Source organism: Chlorocebus sabaeus, chromosome 24 (genome assembly GCF_047675955.1).
Source record: "Chlorocebus sabaeus isolate Y175 chromosome 24, mChlSab1.0.hap1, whole genome shotgun sequence".
Taxonomy (NCBI): domain Eukaryota; kingdom Metazoa; phylum Chordata; class Mammalia; order Primates; family Cercopithecidae; genus Chlorocebus; species Chlorocebus sabaeus.
The window spans coordinates 81,133,596-81,152,327 of NC_132927.1; the positions used below are offsets into that span (position 1 = coordinate 81,133,596).

Sequence of the window (18,732 nt, forward strand, 5' to 3'; positions counted from 1 at the left end):
AGCACCCAAGGACCTCGTCCCCAGCAGGCAGGCCTCTTGTCTCTGCCTTTGCTCATGTTTTCTGCCTTTGTGTCCTCCAAGGTCCTGAACTAAGCCCTTAAGCCCCAGCTCCCTTTCCCCTCATCCAGGAAGTCTCCCCAGCCTGTGCCCAAAGTTAGTCCTGGCCCCTTGAGAGAACCCCTTGCTGTGCCGCTCCATGGCTGCTGCCAGGTCCCACCGATGCTTGGGGATGAGCTAGGGTGGGCAGTGATGGGCAGGGCGGGACCCATGGGGGCAGCAGGTACCTGTGCGGGCAAGCAAGCCAGAGGCATCTCGTTTCTGTTGGACCCAGGGGACAGAGGCAGGTGCAGGGCCAGCCACTCTCAGCCTGTCTCCCCAGCCTGAGCCTGGCAGGGCCCCTCTGTGGAGTCTTTTGTGAATTGTTCTCAGCAGGGTCAGATGAGAGACACCCCCAGAACTTTCACAGCTCCAGGGATGGGGTGGGAGGCAGGGGTTCATAGGAATGAGGTTATGTCTGCCGTAAACACAGTAAGTGCTGCATTGGGAGAAAACCTGGGCCCAGAGCCAGTGACAGGATGGGGCGGCTGCCTCCAAGCCCTTCCCTGCAGGGTCTGGCCCTGTGGTCTAGGAGCAGAGTCAGGACACCGAGGAGTGGGCAGCTCGTTGGGTCCCAGCCCTTTGTTCAGCACTGCGGTGGGCCACGGACAAGTGCCCGGCACTCCCTGGCATCTGCCTGCCAGGCCCAGAGCCACAGCCCTGAGCCCAGCTGCACAGGCATAGGAAAGGGTGCATTGGCCCTGCTGAGCCTGCCCACTCCACCCTGGCAGCCCTGGACACATCCAACGTGATGGTGAAGAAGCAGGTGTTTGAGCTGCTGGCCGCCCTGTGCATCTACTCTCCCGAGGGCCACGCACTGACCCTGGACGCCCTGGACCACTACAAGGTGGGCGGCAGGGCCTGGGCCTGGGCACGTGGGGCTCCCTGCCTGGGTGTGCCCTGACCCCGCCCTCCCCGCAGACGGTGTGCAGCCAGCAGTACCGCTTCAGCATTGTCATGAACGAGCTCTCCGGCAGCGACAACGTGCCTTACGTAGTCACCCTGCTCAGCGTGATCAACGCCGTCATCCTGGGCCCCGAGGACCTGCGCACGCGCACCCAGCTGCGGAATGAGTTTATCGGTAAGCACCTGCCCTGGGCTGCATGCCCGCTCCTGCCCGCCTCTTGGCCAGTGCATCCCATGCTGCATCCACCTGGGGAGGTGGAAGCGCCACAAAACCTGCCCCCGGCCCAGGGCCCCAGAGGAAGGCACCATCTCGGGCCTGCCACCACCTGCCCCTTCGATGGACATGGGCCTCAGAACGCCTGGGGGTCAACCCTGGACTGTTTTCAGTCACGAGGCTGGCCAGGCAGTGGAGCGGGACGGGGGCCTGAGACCTGGTTCCCACCCTGCCTGTTCTGGCAGTGAGCCCTGAGTAAGCATCGCTGTGTGTCCAGCGCGACATCTCCCCTCATGTTTCCCCTCTGGAGCCTCAGGTCTCTGGTGTCCTGTGACTGCAGCAGAGCAGGCTGGGTGCTCTGGGTGGCAGAAGTGAACTGGGGACGGTGGGGTGTGGCCTCCAAATTCTCTGACCCTGTCCGTCCCTTCGCAGGGCTGCAGCTGCTGGATGTCCTAGCTCGCCTGCGGTGAGTCCCCACTGTGGCGGTCCTGCCGGCTGCCCCTTACTGCTCCCAGGGCCAGGCCCACCTGCCCTTTGGATCCCAGCCACCTCACCTAAGCAGCATCTCCAGATGGCAGGGAGGTGGCTCCCCCGGAGTAACCCCAGGGGTTCCAGCCAGAAGCCAGGTCTCAGGCTAGAGTCCAGCTCACTGTCCTGGGCAGCTGCCCACAGAAACTAGGGTTGCAGCAGCCATAGAAAGGACAGAATGAGCTCATATCCTTTGCACACCGTGGATGGAGCTAGAGGCCGTGATCCTAAGTGAACCAACCCAGAAACAGAAAATGAAATGCCAGTAAGAGGGACCTACAGGGTGATTCATGTGGATGCAAGATGGAGACAGGGACACGGGCTTCAGGAGCGAGAGTTGAAAAACTACCTACAGGCACGGTGTTCATTGCTACTTGGTGTCAGGCCCACTAGAACAAGGGTCCCCAGCCCCCCAGCTGTGGACCGGTAGATGGCTTGTTGGAACCGGGCCATGCAGCAGAAAAGGAGTGGTGGGCAGGCATTCCCGCCTGAGCTCCGCCTCCCGTCAGATCAGCACCGCATTAAATTCTCACTGCGCACGCACACGAAGGATCCAGGTTCCTCATGACAATCTAATGCCTGATGATCGGGGGTGGAACAGGTTTATCCCTAAACCATTCCCGTCACCCCAGTCTATGGAAAAATTGTCTTCCACAAAAGCAGTCCCTGGTGCCGGAAAGGCTGGGGACCACTGCCCTAGAAGGCTAATCCCTTACGTTACACAGTGTACCATGTGGCAAACATGCACATGTACCCCCTGAGTCTAAAATAAATTTTTTTAAAAAAAGAAACTAGGGTTGCCAGGTACTGTATGGGGCATGAAGTTCATTCAGGTTTCAATACACAACAGACAATGTTTTCGTGTAAATATATCCCACATGTTGCATGGGATATACTTATGCCAAAAGTTATTCGTTGTTTGTCTGAAATTCAAATTGAACAGGTACTCTGTAGTTTCATTTGCTAAATCTTGCAGCCCTGCTGAGAACCCACATAGCTGGGAAGCTCTATCCCAGGCCTCAGTCAGGACTGTACTCAGGGGAGTCAGCTTGGAGGAGCCCAGGGCTAGAACGCCTTGTGTTGAAATGGCCTCAGCAGCCAGGCGCAGTGGCTCACACCTGTATTCCCAGCACTTTGGGAGGCCAAGATGGGCAGATCACCTGAGGTCAGGGGTTCGAGACCAGCCTGGCCAACGTGGTGAAACCCCATCTCTACTAAAAGTACAAAAATTAGCCAGGCGTGGTGGCATGTGCCTATAATCCCAGCTACTTAAGAGGCTGAGGCAGAATCGGTGGATACCAGGAGGTTGCAGTGGGCCGAGATCATACCACTGCACTCCAGCATGGGTGACAGAGTGAGACTCCATCTCAAAAAAAAAAGAAATGGCCTCAGGGAAAGTTTGCCCGCATGAGTGCCTGTGCCCCGCCAGTGTGGGCTGAAGGGGGCCGGCTCTGCCTGCAGAGGGCTCTGCTCATTGACCAGACTGAGATGACTGGCAAGTCCTAGGCCCAGTGAACACTAAGGTCCCTCCTACTCAGGCCAGAGCCCCGCCCCTCCTGTATCCATGCAGCCCTGTGAACCCACCTCAGGTGTGGTCCTCACTGTGGCCACACAGCTCCCAGAGGAGGGCCTTCCCTCCCCCAAGGTCACGGCCCGGTTCCATTGTGTGCCACCTCCCCAGGCCTTAGTGCATGTTACTCGACGGGAGTGGGAATACTCGCCCTTCCCCTTCCCCGGGGCAGCCTGTCACGGCGCAAGGCACTGACCTGGGAGCTGCCACTCTTAGCCCGCCATCCCTGGCTATGTGGGCCACATGTCAGCCACAGCTGGCCACGAGCTGGCTCAGAGTCCTGGGTGGGCTGAGCAGGGCTGGTACACTGGTGCCGACCCGGGCTGCCCCGTCTACGTGTTGGTGGCAGCAGCAGCAGGCTCAGCCCACCTGGCATCTCCCACACAGAGACCTGGAGGATGCCGACCTGCTGATCCAGCTGGAGGCCTTCGAGGAGGCTAAGGCTGAGGACGAGGAGGAGCTGCTGCGAGTCTCTGGTGGGGTCGACATGAGCAGCCACCAGGAGGTCTTTGCCTCCCTGTTCCACAAGGTGGGCTGGGGGCTGGAGGATCGGAGGGCAACCCTCCATTGCAGGCTGTGGCCCTGAGGTCCCGAGGCTGGGCCTGGAACGGTCCTCCCTGCCCTGGTCAGACCCTGCTGTGGCCTGGCCGTGGCGCCAGCTCTGGGGTGAGACTCCAGGGAGCAGCAAGGGGCCAGGGGTTGGAAAGGGAGCTGGTGCCTAGAGTGGGCAGCCTGGGGGCAAAGCCAGGGCCTCAGGACCCAGAAGGACGGGGCTCCAAAGACCAGTGCGGCCCACAGCCGGCTGTACTGTCCTGGGCCTCAGCTACCCAGTCCCCATCAGGTGGGATTCAGAGGCCTCAGGGCCTGGTGAGGGGCTAAGGCTGAATTCCCGTCAAACTCAGGCCCTCCCTTCGTTCCCTGAACCTGGCAGCTCTCATCTGGGGGGCAGTTGTGTCCCCAGGTGGCATCTGGCAACATCTGAAGACATTTTTGGCTGCCATGACTAGGCAGGGGGTACTATTGGCATTGAGTAAGTTGAGACCAGGGGTTCTGTTTAACATCCCATAATGCACAGGACAGTCCCACATGTCACCAGTACCACAGTCGCTGAGGCTCTCATCTCTAGGGATCTGTGGGAATAGAGGGGGTGATGGGGCTGGATGCCCTGGCAGATGGGCCAACAGTTCTCAGTCCACCGGGGAGGGGCCGGCTGCTGACCCGCACCCCACATTCGCCCGTCCAGGTGAGCTGCTCCCCGGTGTCCGCCCAGCTCCTGTCAGTGCTGCAGGGCCTCCTGCACCTGGAGCCCAGCCTCCGCTCCAGCCAGCTGCTCTGGGAGGCCCTGGAGAGCCTGGTGAACCGGGCCGTGCTCCTGGCCAGCGATGGTGAGGGGGTGGGGCAGGGGTGTAGGCACAGCCTGGTGGGCAGACACTGGGGTCTTAGACCACGGGGGAGGGGGCCTGTCCTTGGCCCCAACCCATCGTCTGCCTAGGGGAGGTGGCCACTTTTTCCTGCCTCCTCCTCAAGCCCCCATCCCTCCCTCCCCCGCTCCCTTCTCCCTTGACCCTGGACATCCCCTACTGCAGCCCAGGAATGCACCCTGGAGGAAGTGGTTGAGCGGCTTCTGTCTGTCAAGGGGCGACCCAGACCGAGCCCCCTGGTCAAGGCCCATAAAAGCGTCCAGGCCAACCTAGGCCAGAACCAGAGGGGCAGCTCCCCGCAAAACACTACAACCCCCAAGCCCAGCGTGGAGGGCCAGCAGCCAGCAGCAGCTGCTGCCTGTGAGCCCGTAGACCACACCCAGAGTGACAGCGTCCTGAAAGTTTCGCAGCCGAGAACCCTGGAGCAGCAGGCGTCCCCTCTTCCCCCACTCACCCCCCTGCTCCCTGGTTCTAGTGCTGAGCCCCCTCCCCCTCCTCCCCCACCCCCACCTCCACCCCTGCCAGACCTGGGGGCCACAGTCCCCCCAGCACCTCCTCTATCACCACCCCTGACAAGCTCCTGTGAGTTCCCACCCCCACCACCTCCACCACTCCCGGGCATGGGATGCCCGCCCCTACCCCCACCCCTGCTGCCTGGTATGGGCTGGGGCCCTCCTCCACCCCCACCTCCACTGCTGCCCTGCACCTGCCGCCCCCCTGTGGCGGGAGGCGTGGAGGAGGTCATCGTGTCCCAGGTGGACCACAGCTTGGGCTCCGCCTGGGTCCCCAGACATCGGCGGGTGAACCCACCCACACTGCGCATGAAGAAACTGAACTGGCAGAAGCTGCCATCCAATGTGGCACGTGGTGAGGGTCCCCAGACCCCCAAGAGAAGCTTCCTCTAGGACAGGGGCTGGTCTCTGCTGGGGAGAGGGGCAGGTGGCACATGGAACTTGTGTGCGTGTCCGGCCCGTGCGAGGCCAGGGCAGCCTGGCCCTTGCTCTGGGCTCGGCGCCTGTGGTTGAGGTGGGGACGGGGGAGGAGCAGGGCGGGGGCTACCTCTGAGGACCCCCTTCCACTTGCTCCCGTGAGCCAGTGCCTCTGGGATGCCATGGTGCCCTGGGGCCCGGCTACAGGTCCTCAGGTAGGGAGGTAGGGTGCCTGCTGGTATGCTGGACCTGCTGGGCCCCAGGCAGGTCATCCTTCAGACCCTCTGGGAGGCTCCAATCCCTGCCTGCTAGATCACCAGGCCCCGGGGCTGCAAGAGCCTCACTGGCCATGTGCCCACCCAACAGAGCACAACTCTATGTGGGCGTCCCTGAGCAGCCCCGATGCTGAGACTGTGGAGCCTGACTTCTCCAGCATCGAGCAGCTCTTCTCCTTCCCTGCGGCCAAGCCCAAGGAGCCCACCACAGCAGCCGCACCAGCCAGGAAGGAGCCCAAGGAGGTGAGGACGGGGAGGGGACTCAGACCAGGGCCACCTGCCAGGTCACCCTCCGGTACCAGCCTGTTGGGTGGGGGGTTTTCCAGATCACTTTCCTTGATGCCAAGAAGAGCCTGAACCTCAACATCTTCCTGAAGCAATTTAAGTGGTGAGTGACAGAGGTGGCCCCCATCCCAGGCGACGGAGCCTCACCTCCACCTGAGCCTCCCAACTTGGGCCCAGCAGTGCCCTCTGCAGGCCACCATGGGAAGTGCATACTGCATCCCCTGGGCAGGATAGTGGGCGGTAATAGCCCCATGCTGCCCCAGCTAGGGGCTGTCCAGCCTCCTGGGGAGAGAGCGCTGGGACCTCCCCACAAGGCCACAGACAAGCAGTGGCTAAACCAGGGCGAAGACCTGGGCCCTGACTCTCAGCCCCCTAGTCCTTTCCTGCTTCGGGTGTCCAGCGCTGGCCCAAGGGAGCTGGCTAGACTGACCCACCCTGCATCTCCTGAGCAGGGCCCATGGAGGGATAGTGAGGGTAGGAGTCAGTCTGGGTCCCCTTCACCGCATGACTGTGGGCAGACAACTCGACCGCCCTGTGTCCCACCTGCCCTGGCCACCCCATGACTGCGTGGGGAGACCCTGCCAGGCGGGGTCCCAAAGAGGCTGGGTGGGGTTGACTCATGGTTCACCCGCCCCTGCCCGGTCCTCTCCCTGCTCCAGCTCCAACGAGGAGGTCGCTGCTATGATCCGGGCCGGCGATACCACCAAGTTCGATGTGGAGGTTCTCAAACAGCTCCTTAAGCTCCTTCCGGAGAAGCACGAGGTGAGAGGACCACCCCCACCCCCTGCCCCCAGTTAGTGCCACCAACCAAGGGAGAGGCTGTCCTCGGGGCTCCTCCCAGGAGGGAGACAGAGAAAGGAGGCATCCCAGCCCCACCTCTGCCGTGAACCGTGAGCCACGGGGAGCTGTGATGGGACTGGGGGGGCTGAGCCCAATGGGCAGTCCGGGAGGGTGGGAAGCTGGTGTGGGGGGATCCCACACGCCGTCCTCCTCCTGGCAGATTGAAAACCTGCGGGCATTCACAGAGGAGCGAGCCAAGCTGGCCAATGCCGACCACTTCTACCTCCTCCTGCTGGCCATTCCCTGGTGAGCACAGCCGCCCTCAGACCCCAGGGCCTGGGCCCTAGGTGGGAGGAGAGCAGGAATAGGGAGCAGGGCCCAACCAAGGTGGAGAAGGGGCTGTGCCAATGGCTGCCCCGGGCTCCAGGAGCGATGTTGCAGCTGTCGGGCTTCTAAACATCACTCGAGCCCTGCCCCCAGTCTTTCCCCTCAAAGTGTGAGGCTCGAGGCCTCTGGAGCAATTGGATCCCGCTCTGCGCAGGCCCAGGAGGGTGCCTGTTGGACGGGGCAGGCAGTGGAAACCCCCTCCCTTTGCCCACCACCCAAGCCAGAGCCCTGTGCTGAGTGCCCCTCTGGCAGGGACGGGGGGGAGATTCAGGCCACTGATCCCTGTCCGTACCATCCCCAGCTACCAGCTGCGCATCGAGTGCATGCTGCTGTGTGAGGGCGCGGCCGCCGTGCTGGACATGGTGCGGCCCAAGGCCCAGCTGGTGCTGGCCGCCTGCGAAAGTGAGTGGGGCCAAGTGGGGCACGTGTGCAGGAGGGACAGGCCTCCGAACTAGAGCTGGAGGGCTGCTTGGGGCCCCTGCTAGTGCCAATATCATAATGGCTGCTAAGAGCACCCAAGGGTGCCAGCCTTCACCACTCCAGAAACCACCCTGCTGCCACCACCTTGGTGCACACACCTGCTGGACGCACAGACACATGCATGCCCACCACCACTCTTGGGCACGTGCACTCATGCGCACACTGCCACTCTCGGATACGTGCACACACATGCACACCGCCACTCTCAGGCACGTGCACACACAGAAGCTCACGAGCACAGTCACACATATGCACACAGGACAGACACATACACGCCCCCACACACACACACTCTCACATACATGTACAGACACAAGTGCACACACACGGATACCATCTCTGAAAGGGGATCCTCGGAGACCTGCCACAGCCACTGGGCAGGGAGAGGGACAGGTACGGACCAGTTCACATCTGTCAGGCACACTGTAGGTGTCCACTCCCATCGGTGGAGGGTTTGCAGTCCCCAGGCCCTGTCATGTGTCCCTTATGGTGCTGGGCTGAGCCTGGGGAGGAGCCAGGGAGTACAGGGGCACTGGCACACCCCACCGCCAGGGCATCTGGGGGCTCCGAACCAAGAGCCCTTCTCCAGCCCTGGCTGCCTCTGCAGGCCTGCTCACCAGCCGCCAGCTGCCCGTCTTCTGCCAGCTGATCCTGAGAATTGGGAACTTCCTCAACTACGTAAGTCAGGGGCAGCTCCCCATCCCACCTGGCCTGCCTGGGGCTTGCAAGACTCACTCCCGGGCTCTCCCAGGGCAGCCACACGGGCGATGCTGACGGCTTCAAGATCAGCACGTTGCTGAAGCTCACGGAGACCAAGTCCCAGCAGAACCGTGTGACGCTGCTGCACCACGTGCTGGAGGTGGGCCGAGGCGGCAGGCACCAGCGGGGGCACGATGGCAGGGCTTCAAGCCCCCCGGGCCTGCAGTGTAGAGGTGTAGAGGCCATACCCCCCTGTGCCCACCACTCAGGCCGCCGGTCTCCCTGTCTCAGGACCCCATCTAGAGCCAGCAGCCTCAGTCAGAGCCGTGCCCCCATCCCTCCCAGCACCCCTTCCTTCCTGCAGCACTGGCTCCCCTGAATGAGCCTTGTCCCTCCCCAGGATACCTACCCCTGGTCTGGGGGGACAGTCCCTAGGAAAAGCAGAAACACCACAAAGTCATAGCCAGGCCCAAGGGAAAGATTTGAGGGTCTAGAGTGCTGGGGGTTTTCTGGACCTTAATTGCTAAGGGTTAGAGCTGGGGGGGTGGGAACAGGGGCGTCCCCAGGCGGAGAGTGTGGCCACGGTGGATCTCACTGGACGTGTCCCATTGCAGGAAGCGGAAAAGAGCCATCCGGACCTCCTGCAGCTGCCCCGGGACCTGGAGCAGCCCTCACAAGCGGCAGGGTAGGCAGCGCCTGCCAACCCACACCCCTCAGCCAGGCGGGGGCCTGACTTCCGTCCCCAGCCAGTGAGGTGGCTGCCCGCCAGGACTGAGTCTCACAGCGGCAGCACAGCCCCGGCGCCCTTAGGAGCCCTGCCCAATAGAACGCTTTCCTTCTGGGATAGGACCGTGTCTGCCATGGCCTATCCCCTTCTGACTTCAGCGAGGAAACAGGCCTAGAGGGGGCAAGGGCTGGCCAGGTCAGGGTCACACCAGGGGCAGGTCTAGTGCAGCCCCTTCACAAGTTGAACCTTCACCACAGCCGCGAGCAGGCTCGGGCCTCCCTCATCGTATAGATGAGGAAAAAGAGGCCCAGGAAAGCAGTGTCACCTCCTGGGTCACACAACCCAGGCAGGAGGGCAGCCTGGGCCACCCCACTACACAGTCCGGGCCCCTAGCACAGGGTCCTTCCCGGGCTCCACCTGCCCTGGAAGGTTCTCTGGCCCAGGAGCTGCTCAGTCTTGGGAGAGCTGAGCAGCTAGGCAAGTAGGACAGGCTGACCATTAGGGTCCCCGCTCAGACGCCCACAGGGGGCTGAGGGCTGGCTGGAACAGGCACTCAACCCCAACACTGCACGTGGGGCCTCAGAGTGCAGCCTGCAGTGTGCACAGTGGGACACCAGGGTGTGTGCAGGGGAGGGGCTCCCCTGTCCCAGCAAGGCTGACGTCAGCTGTTGCTGTCTCTGCCTGGCCCTCCTCACCTTTCAGGATCAACCTGGAGATCATCCGCTCAGAGGCCAGCTCCAACCTGAAGAAGCTTCTGGAGACTGAGCGGAAGGTGTCTGCCTCGGTGGCCGAGGTCCAGGAGCAGTACACTGAGCGCCTCCAGGCAAGTGGGCACCTGGGCCTGGGGCTGGCAGGAGAGGCTGCCCTGATCAAGCGAGCCGGGCGAGTGGCTCTGCTGTCTCCTGGCTCCAGGGTGGATCCTGGGGACCGAGGTTCCCCAGGTGTGCACAGTCAGGGTACAGGCCCCTGCTCCTTCTCAGAGACCACTGTCCTCGGGGCCTGTCCCTGTGGCCACCACCCTCCTGCAACCCAGGGCCTAACCCTAGGTGGTGCCCACGCGGGGCTCTCACAGGACCATCACGTGTCCTTACCCCCAGGCCAGCATCTCGGCCTTCCGGGCACTAGACGAGCTGTTTGAGGCCATTGAGCAGAAGCAGCGGGAGCTGGCCGACTACCTGTGTGAGGACGCCCGGCAGCTGTCCCTGGAGGACACGTTCGGCACCATGAAGGCCTTCCGGGACCTCTTCCTCCGCGCCCTGAAGGTGGGGGCAGCCTGGCAGGGCACAGCCTGTCCGGCTAGAGTGGGGTCCTGAGGCCTCTGACCTTCCTCCAGCAGGAAGGGCAGAGGCACCCTTCGTCGGGTGGACACAGCCATGTGGGCCTTGCGCTGCTGAGGCTCAGGGAGGGTGACGCCCAGGCCCACGGAGCCCCTGAGGGGTGCCACGCTGGGGTGACGGGGCCACATCTGCCAGTGCAGGAGAACAAGGACCGGAAGGAGCAGGCAGCGAAGGCAGAGAGGAGGAAGCAGCAGCTGGCGGAGGAGGAGGCGCGGCGGCCTCGGGGAGAGGACGGGAAGCCTGGTGAGGCTGGGCCGGCCGGCTGGGCAGGGACGGGGCAGCTCCAGGATCCTTGCTCCAGCCTCCCCACGACCCCCAGCCCTCTAGGTGGGCTCCAGGGTCCCCATGCGGCTCTCTGAGTGTCCCACACTCCTCAGTCAGGAAGGGGCCCGGGAAGCAGGAGGAGGTGTGTGTCATCGATGCCCTCCTGGCCGACATCAGGAAGGGCTTCCAGCTGCGGAAGACGGCCCGGGGCCGCGGGGACACCGACGGGGGCAGCAAGGTGGCCTCCATGGACCCCCCAAGAGCCACAGAGCCTGGTAAGACCCTCTCCCACAGCCTCCTCATGGTCCCCTTGCCACTGTCCCTACCCTGTGCCTCTAGGAAGCCCTCCTGACTTCACTGGAAAGCCCCCTCATCTCCCTGGACCACCCTGGAGGCCCCTAAGACTAGGGACAGCCGAGGGGGCAGGTGGTGGCCGCTCAGCTCTCATCCCTCATCCCTCCCTCCACTCACTCCAACTCCTCCACTGTAACAACAGGCCCTGCCCCGAGTGCTGAAGCAGTGGCCCAGCCTGCTGGGCTCCTAAGAGATGAGGCCAGGCCCACTGACAGATGCCCCTGGGCTGAGGGTGCTAGAGGTGGCAGGAAAGGCAGGCGGCAAGGCCCTGGTGGGAGGACCCCATTCCTGGGGTGGCTGCCTCAGGGTGCTGGGGATGGTGTGGCCCAGTGTCCCCCGCCCTGCCACAGTGTAGACCGACCAAGGACGCTGAGGCCAGGCCAGGTCCTGCTCTGAGACATCAGAGGAGGCTTCCTGGGGAGGAGGCTTTGCAGGGCGTTCAGGTAGACAGCGGGATGGAGGAGGCTGCGCTTGGGCTGGCTCGGGGGCAGGGTGCCTGCCCTTCACTGGCATGTCCCTCCATACAGTGGCCACCAGTAACTCTGCAGGAGACCCCGTGGGTGGCACACACTGTCCCGCCTCTAAGCCCGACCTTGATGCTACAATGGCCAGCGAGTCCCGGGGCTGGGACCTTGTAGACGCCGTGACCCCCTGCCCTCAGCCCACGCTGGGGCAGTCGGAGGAGGGTGGTCCCCCGCCCCTGGAGAGGCGTTCTTCCTGGTATGAGGATGCCAGCGACGTCCTAACCACCGAGGATGCCCAGTGCCCCCAACCCTTGGAGGGGGCCTGGCCAGTGACTCTGGGAGATGCTCAGGCCCTGAAGCCCCTCAAGTTCTCCAGCAACAAGCCCCCTGCAGCTGGAAGTTCAAGCCAAGATGCCAAGGATCCCACGTCCTTGCTGGGCGTCCTCCAGGCCGAGGCCGACAGCACAAGCGAGGGGCTGGAGGACGCAGTCCACAGCCGTGGTGCCAGACCCCCTGCGGCAGGCCCGGGTGAGGATGGGGATGAGGACGAGGAGGATACAGCCCCAGAGTCCGCGCTGGACACATCCCTGGACAAGTCCTTCTCCGAGGATGCAGTGACCGACTCCTCGGGGTCGGGCACACTCCCCAGGGCCCAGGGCCGGGCCTCAAAGGGGACTGGCAAGCGACGGAAGAAGCGTCCCTCCAGGAGCCAGGAAGGTAACTCAGGGAGGGGCCCTGGGTACCGTCCCATGCCAGGGCGCTGGCACCCAGCCGGTCCCTCCCCTTCCCCACTGGGCACTGCAAGTTCCAGCAGCACCCAGGACAGGTGACTTGGGCGCAGCGCGGGAGAGGAGGCAGCAGTGCATCCACCGGGGGGTGGCTTTCTGGGCTGCCGTGGCCCATGCAACTGTTTCTCCAACCCGCTAATTCCCACCTTCACGCCACCTCCGTTAGGGAGTAAGGGGCAGACACTGGGCACCAGGTCCCAGGCTAGTGGTTGCCATGCAGCTCAGTGGCCAGAGAACCAGGCAGCCCTCCGAGGGTGTTGGCATGGCTGTCCCGGGCCCCCCAGCCCCACCCACTCTGAGTCAGGGTTGCTCCTGTGTGATAAGCCGTTGAGTGCATTTCTTTTATTTGAAAGCAGAGGTTCCCCCTGATTCTGATGATAATAAAACAAAGAAACTGTGTGTGATCCAGTAAGGTATGTACGCAGCTGGCACTCCGTGGGGGCTAACAGCAGCTAAAGGGCAGCGGGGACAGAGCTTGCTGCCCACACCCCTCCGGGACACTAACCTGGCTTCTCTCCAGCCCTCGTGGTGCATCAGTGTGGCCTCGCCTCTCCTGCAGCCCTGGTGGTGGGCTCCTCCCCTTTGTCCCCTCCCTCTCCGCAGGTTACCTGCTCACCTGGTGCCTTCCGCAGGCAAGACACAACCTCTGCGCTGGCTCCAGGCATGCAGGCCTCGGGAGGGCAGGTGGCAGGGCTAGCTGGGCTCCCTTAGTGAGCAGGATCCGGGGCGTGGGCGGGACCTCCTGGCTGGCAGGACAGGCTGAGGTTGCTCCTGTCTGGTGCCCTGGCCCTAACTGCAGTTCCAGTAACCCTGTGGCTTTCCTGCTCTGTCTGTCAGTGGAGGGATATCTTCACTCTGAGTGTGTCAATGGGGTGGGGCCTCCTGGGGCATGTCCCCAGGAAGTCTGTGAGGAGACAGGGACAGTCCCAAGGGCAGATGCTGCCAGGGACAAGCACACTGCAGCCCCCCTCCTGTTGGACAGTATCCTTCTACCCCGAGGCCATGGGTGGGTCTGTGGAGATGCAGATTACCCCCAGCACACAGCGTCTTCTGGGGGGCCCCCAGCCAAGGGACAGTCAGCCAGGTCCATCCACAGGGCTGGAGAGGCCGATGCATCCAGCTAGGCAGACCACCCTGCGCTGGGTGGAGGAGGAGCTAGAGCAGAGAACCAGAAAGTCCAGCCTGGCCGCTCGTGAGCTCTGTGAGCCCAGGTGGTGGCGTCTTCCAGCACCTCCAGCCTTGCTCAGAGCGAGCCCAGTGTCCGTGCATCGCAGATATGCTGACCGCTGGGCCTAGGGCTTAGGCTTAAGACATGTGAGGTCTGCTGGTGCCCATCAGAGGCAAGAGCGGTCATGAGCCCAGAGAAGCTTCTCCAGACAGTTTGTCCTCACTGTGGGGGCACGGCCTTCACCCTGGGGTCCAGCTTTTGCTTCCAGGGTCATCTTCCGAGTGTGGCTCTGGTGTGAAGCACCCACATGTATTTTTTAGAAAGGTGCTGGCATCTCCCTTAGAGGCTGGAACTTGGACTTGCTGTCCCTGAGTGTGAGGAACAGTGGAGCATGCAGGCTTAGGGCAGGCGGCCAAGTCTGACGGTGGTCCAGTGAAAGATGGATATGCCCAGTGCCAGTTCCACACTCCACCCGGTTCCCTCCTGAACCTTCTGCACGTGCTTAGCCTCCACCCACCCCAGCTCCTGCCATACAGGCGGCTGAGGGCAGGAGGAAAGAATCATCCTCTTCTCTCCCCAACTTTTTATTTTTTATTTATTTTTATTTATTTATTTTTTCAAGACAGTCTCATTCTGTTGCCCAGACTGGAGTACAGTGATGTGATCTCAGCTCACTGCACCCTGTACCTTCCAGGTTCAAGTGATTCTCCTGCCTCAGCCCCCTGAGTAACTGGGACCACAGGCACGCGCCACCACGGCTGGCTAATTTTTTATATTTTTAGCAGAGACGGGGTTTCAGCATGTTGGCCAGACTGGTCTCAAACTCCTGACATCAGGTGATCCACCCGCCTCGGCCTCCCAAAGTGCTGGGATTACAGGCATGAGCCACCATGTCTAGCCCCCAACTTTTTATTTAGAAAATCTTCAACACCACAGGAAATTGCATAGAGATCAGAATGAACAACACCTTCTCCCCAAAATTACAACCATTTGCCAAAAATACCAAAACTGTGACCACGTTGCTACATTGCCCCCCTCCAACTGAGCCATTGGAGAGTTTCTTATAAACATCATGGCACTGGACCCCTAAACTCGCCCATAGACACCTGAGAGCATAGCTGTCTTCCCCAGTCCCCCGCAGGCAGGCGTGCTGCAGGGGCGCTTCCTGTCCACGTGCTGCTAACACTCGGTGCCAGTACGGATGTGCCACTTGTCCCAATGATTCTTTTAATAGCTGTTGCTTTGTTGTTTTCGCAAACAAGATTGTATCCAGAATCACACGCTGTGTTTGGTTGTCATATAGCTTCAGTCTCTTGTTCGAGAACATTCCTGCCCCGTTTTGTCTTGTATGATATTGACGTTCTGGAAGACACCTTCACTTTGGGTTTGCCTGATTGCTCCCCCAAGTAGGTCCAGGTTGAGTTTTGGGGCAGGAGTTCTACCCCAAGGGACGCCATGTCCTCCCCAGCTGGGTGGGGATGTTTGTGGCAGTGGCGCTGACCACGGCTACAGAGGTAGTCTCTGAACCTCCACTGCACGAACACCATGCTCTCTAGTTAATAAGCACCTGTGGTGACGTGTGGAACAAATGGCTGCGGCGCGGTTCTGTGTTTGCCACCCCTCCTCCGAGCGTTCCCTTCTCCCCTCCCTTTTTCCATCACGTGAGTTTTGAATGTGCAGTAATCCATCACTGCCATTATCGTGCATTTGATGGGGACCAGCGGGGGCCCTTGACCCACAGCCCCTGAGCGCTTCCCATCTTTGTCACAAGCCTCTGTTCCCAGCTCACCCCAGACTTGCTGATCCCCCCCATCCCTGCCCAGGCCTTGGTCTTGGCCATTTCTCTGGGTTCCCTGAGTGGGGAATGGTGCTGAGATCCCCCTTTGAGTGATCATTTTGGGCAGTTTTTGTTTTTCTTCCTCTGTCTCTTCAGAGTAGTGGTTCTCAAACCCCGCCTGGGCTGTCCCACTGGGGAGCTGGGACACCACCTGGCACTATGGTGGCAATAGGGGTAGCACTCAGACAAGGGCCACCGAGGGCCCCAGGACCAGAGAGTGAAGAGGGTGTTGGGGGCAGGAGGCCTGTGGGGCCATCTCTGGGGCCATCTGGGTGGCAGGAGCTGTTGGGCCAGGGCTGAGCGCCCTCAGCAGCCTGCTGGAGAAAGCGCTGCTGGGGTCCTCGTGTGGGGCTTGGGGCCCGATGTGGAAGCGATGGAGGGCTGCAGGTGGTGGCAGTGGGGATTAAAGAGTAACGACAGAGTGCAGCCTGGGTCTGAGACATGGGGTGGGGGATAGGCCACAGAGACTCCCCATCTCAGCAGAGAGGACACAGGCTCAGGCTGCCACACCTTGCCAAAACCCAGCCTGGCCAGGCCATCCCGGCATCTTCCACCTAGATAAGTTGTGCTGCTCCAGAGAAAGAGCCTGGGGTCAGAGTGGACCTGAGATGCATGGCACAGCCCGCTGGACAGGGTGATGAGGGGTTCAGGGACCTGGGGACCCAGAAGCGGGCACCTGGTATTGTACCCAGCAAAGCTGCTCCTAATAATGTCATTTCTTCTCTCTCCTTACAGGCCTCAGGCCCAGGCCCAAGGCCAAGTGAGAGAGCCCAGGCCACAGGACATGCTGCCATTCTGCCAACAGAGGCTCTTCTGGGGGCCAGGCTGGGACTGGGCCCCGGAAACCGAAAGTCCGTGCCTTACCCAGCCGGGGCCCTCCCGGAGCCTTCTTTGGGTGTTGTGGCTGGGACCCCGACAGGCACCAGTACCCTGCCAGGCCTAGTGCCCTCCTGGACTGCCTGCACGCGCCAGCCTCCTACCTGCTTCCTAAAGGCGACCCTGGCCCACACCCGCATGCACCCGGTGCAGCCTGCCAAGGGCCAGTCGGGGGGGCTGCGTCCTGCCAGTGTCCACCACAGCTCTGCCTGCCCTTCAGCCCAGCAGGGTTTAATCAAAACGCAATGCTTTGCGAGTCTTTACTGCTCGGAGGTGGCTGAGTTGGGGGCCCTGGGCAGGGGTAGGCCGGCAGGCAGTGCCACGGCAGGCCAGGGTCCCCTCCCGTGGGGTCTGGCCCCCATCCCAGCATGTCCAGCCCCTGAAGCTGGAGTGGGGAGCGGCCGCATTTGCTGCCACCACCAGGCCTCTGCCCTACAGCTGAAACTTGGCCATCACATCAACAGAAACCCTCCCAGTGCCAGCTGCCCAGGATGGCGGGCCCTGGGGACAATACAGGTCCACCTGAGGGGCTGCAGGGTGACACCCAGCAGCCTCTGCCCCTTACTGCCCACCCAGCGAGGGCAGCCTGCCCGAGCCTGCCGCCTGCCAGGTGTGTGCCCTGAGGCTGGCAGCTGGACGTGTGGCCAATAAAAAGCAGACCTAGCCCGGTGTGTGACTGTTGCGTTCAGAGGCTGCGGGAGTGGGTGGATGGGGGCTCCCAAAAATGTGGTGAGCGCCGGACAGGCCCCGTGTGAACACTCACTGTTGAGGGGACCCCAGTCCCCCAGGCCAGGGGCTGTCCCTGAAGCCCTCAGGAGGCAGTGAGAAACATCTAGAAGAGGGCAGACCCCGTGGTGAACAGCACCCAACAGTGGTGAAATGGGTACCGCTCTACAGGGGCGTAATTTACAAACCACCAGACTCGCTGGTTATGTGTGTGCTGTGGTGGTGTTTGCTTTCCAGCAGATCAAGGTTGTGCAATGATGCACTTTGAGAATCTCTCCATCACCCCGAGAAGTCCTCTGGCTCCCATCAGTCTGACCCCTTGCCTGCACTCCTCCCCAGTCCTGGCAGTCATTCACCTGCGCTCCGGACGCTCCAGATGTCGTCATGCATGTCCCCTGGCTTCCTTCGACTGTTTTCAGGCTCCATCCTCGCTGCAGGCTGTATGAGGACGTCACTGCATTTCATGGCTGAAGCACATTCCATTGCATGCATGGACCACATTGTGTTTGCTTTTCTGTCCACGGGCATCTGGGTTGCTTCCAGCTTGGGGCTTCTGCGAATCCTGCTGCTGTGAACATTTGCATAGTCCTCGTGTGGATGCGAGTTTTCATTTCTCTGGGGTAGTTTCCTAGTGGAGGAACAACTGGGCAACATGCTAAGTTTATGTTTAACTTTTTAAGAAACTGCCAAACTGTTTTCCAAAGCAGCTGCACCATTTTTCATTCCCATCTGTGCTATTGTTTTTAAGTTAAATAGCTCAACGCCTCCCCCTCCCCACCCCTCACAGATCTGCCAGTAAAACTGGACTATGGAGTATTGGGCGGGATCACCTACAGGGTGACCTGCAGCAACTGAGGCCATCGCCCCGCCTGCCTGGAGAGGTGGGACTGGGGACCCTGTGACAGGAGGAGGAGCTGCCTCTCCGGAGCCTGGTTTTTCTTTTTCCTCTCTGCTCCATGAGAAGTCAGTTTAGTGGGCTACAGCCAGCAAAGGAACCAAAACGGACAGGAGCTCTGGGGGTGCCTTGCATGGTGAGGCTCCGTGGCTGCAGGTGGGTATCTGTGTGTCCTGGGCCACTGTGTGCAATGTTCCCACAGGGAGGTGTGGCCCCCAAAGAGTGAACCCACAGGTGGACACGCCCATGCACCCTCGTTCCTGCCCAAGGTCACATGTCGAGACAGCAGGGCCCAGATGGATGGCCCTAAGTTCGGTGGCTCCTGTGCTGTCCACCACCTGGGGACAGGCCCACTGTGGGGGGTGGGGGGTGGGGGTGTTATAATTCGGGCTGGGCTGTGTGACTGGCAGGGGCCCCAGCTGTTGGGCGTGGGCAGGGCTGTTTTTAGAAAAGCCCCAATTCCCTGCCCCCACCCGGGCCGGTGGCTATTTATAGTCCAGGCCTGGAGAAGTCAGTGAGTCACTAGCGTTTGCCTCTGCAGGGTCAGTCCAAGCCCCCTTAGTGAGGTGGTCTAGTATGTCCCCCAGTCCCCCAAGCCTCTGTCTGACATCTGCTAGCCCAGAGCTCCAAGTGTCCCCAGGAAGGGCTCAGAGCTGGTGGCCCCTGCCAGGCCTTGGGAGCACCCCCTTGTCTGATGGGGCTTTGTGGTTCCTGGTGGGCATTTAA

General features: G+C 61.6%; 1 protein-coding gene across 4 annotated transcripts in view; it reads left to right on the plus strand.

Moving 5' to 3' along the window:
• Nucleotides 1–17,049, plus strand: part of INF2 (inverted formin 2) — a 29,791-nt gene extending 12,742 nt beyond the window's left edge. The window contains exons 3-23 of one of the 4 annotated variants that reach the window (XM_007987990.3): nt 828–943; nt 1,018–1,177; nt 1,649–1,682; nt 3,702–3,843; nt 4,558–4,699; nt 4,901–5,602; nt 6,031–6,182; nt 6,266–6,327; nt 6,884–6,986; nt 7,225–7,310; nt 7,693–7,793; nt 8,479–8,549; nt 8,623–8,730; nt 9,185–9,255; nt 10,000–10,120; nt 10,395–10,559; nt 10,775–10,877; nt 11,012–11,173; nt 11,780–12,433; nt 12,861–12,917; nt 16,245–17,049. In XM_007987990.3, the coding sequence (XP_007986181.2) occupies nt 828–943; nt 1,018–1,177; nt 1,649–1,682; nt 3,702–3,843; nt 4,558–4,699; nt 4,901–5,602; nt 6,031–6,182; nt 6,266–6,327; nt 6,884–6,986; nt 7,225–7,310; nt 7,693–7,793; nt 8,479–8,549; nt 8,623–8,730; nt 9,185–9,255; nt 10,000–10,120; nt 10,395–10,559; nt 10,775–10,877; nt 11,012–11,173; nt 11,780–12,433; nt 12,861–12,916 (3,311 nt within the window). In that variant the 3' untranslated portion in view covers nt 12,917; nt 16,245–17,049. Of the gene's footprint in view, nt 1–827; nt 944–1,017; nt 1,178–1,648; nt 1,683–3,701; nt 3,844–4,557; nt 4,700–4,900; nt 5,603–6,030; nt 6,183–6,265; nt 6,328–6,883; nt 6,987–7,224; nt 7,311–7,692; nt 7,794–8,478; nt 8,550–8,622; nt 8,731–9,184; nt 9,256–9,999; nt 10,121–10,388; nt 10,560–10,774; nt 10,878–11,011; nt 11,174–11,779; nt 12,434–12,860; nt 12,918–16,244 lie in introns of all 4 variants that reach the window. The other 3 variants (XM_073011370.1, XM_073011372.1, XM_073011371.1) reach the window with 3 other exon arrangements.
• The last annotated feature ends 1,683 nt before the right edge of the window (nt 17,050–18,732 follow it).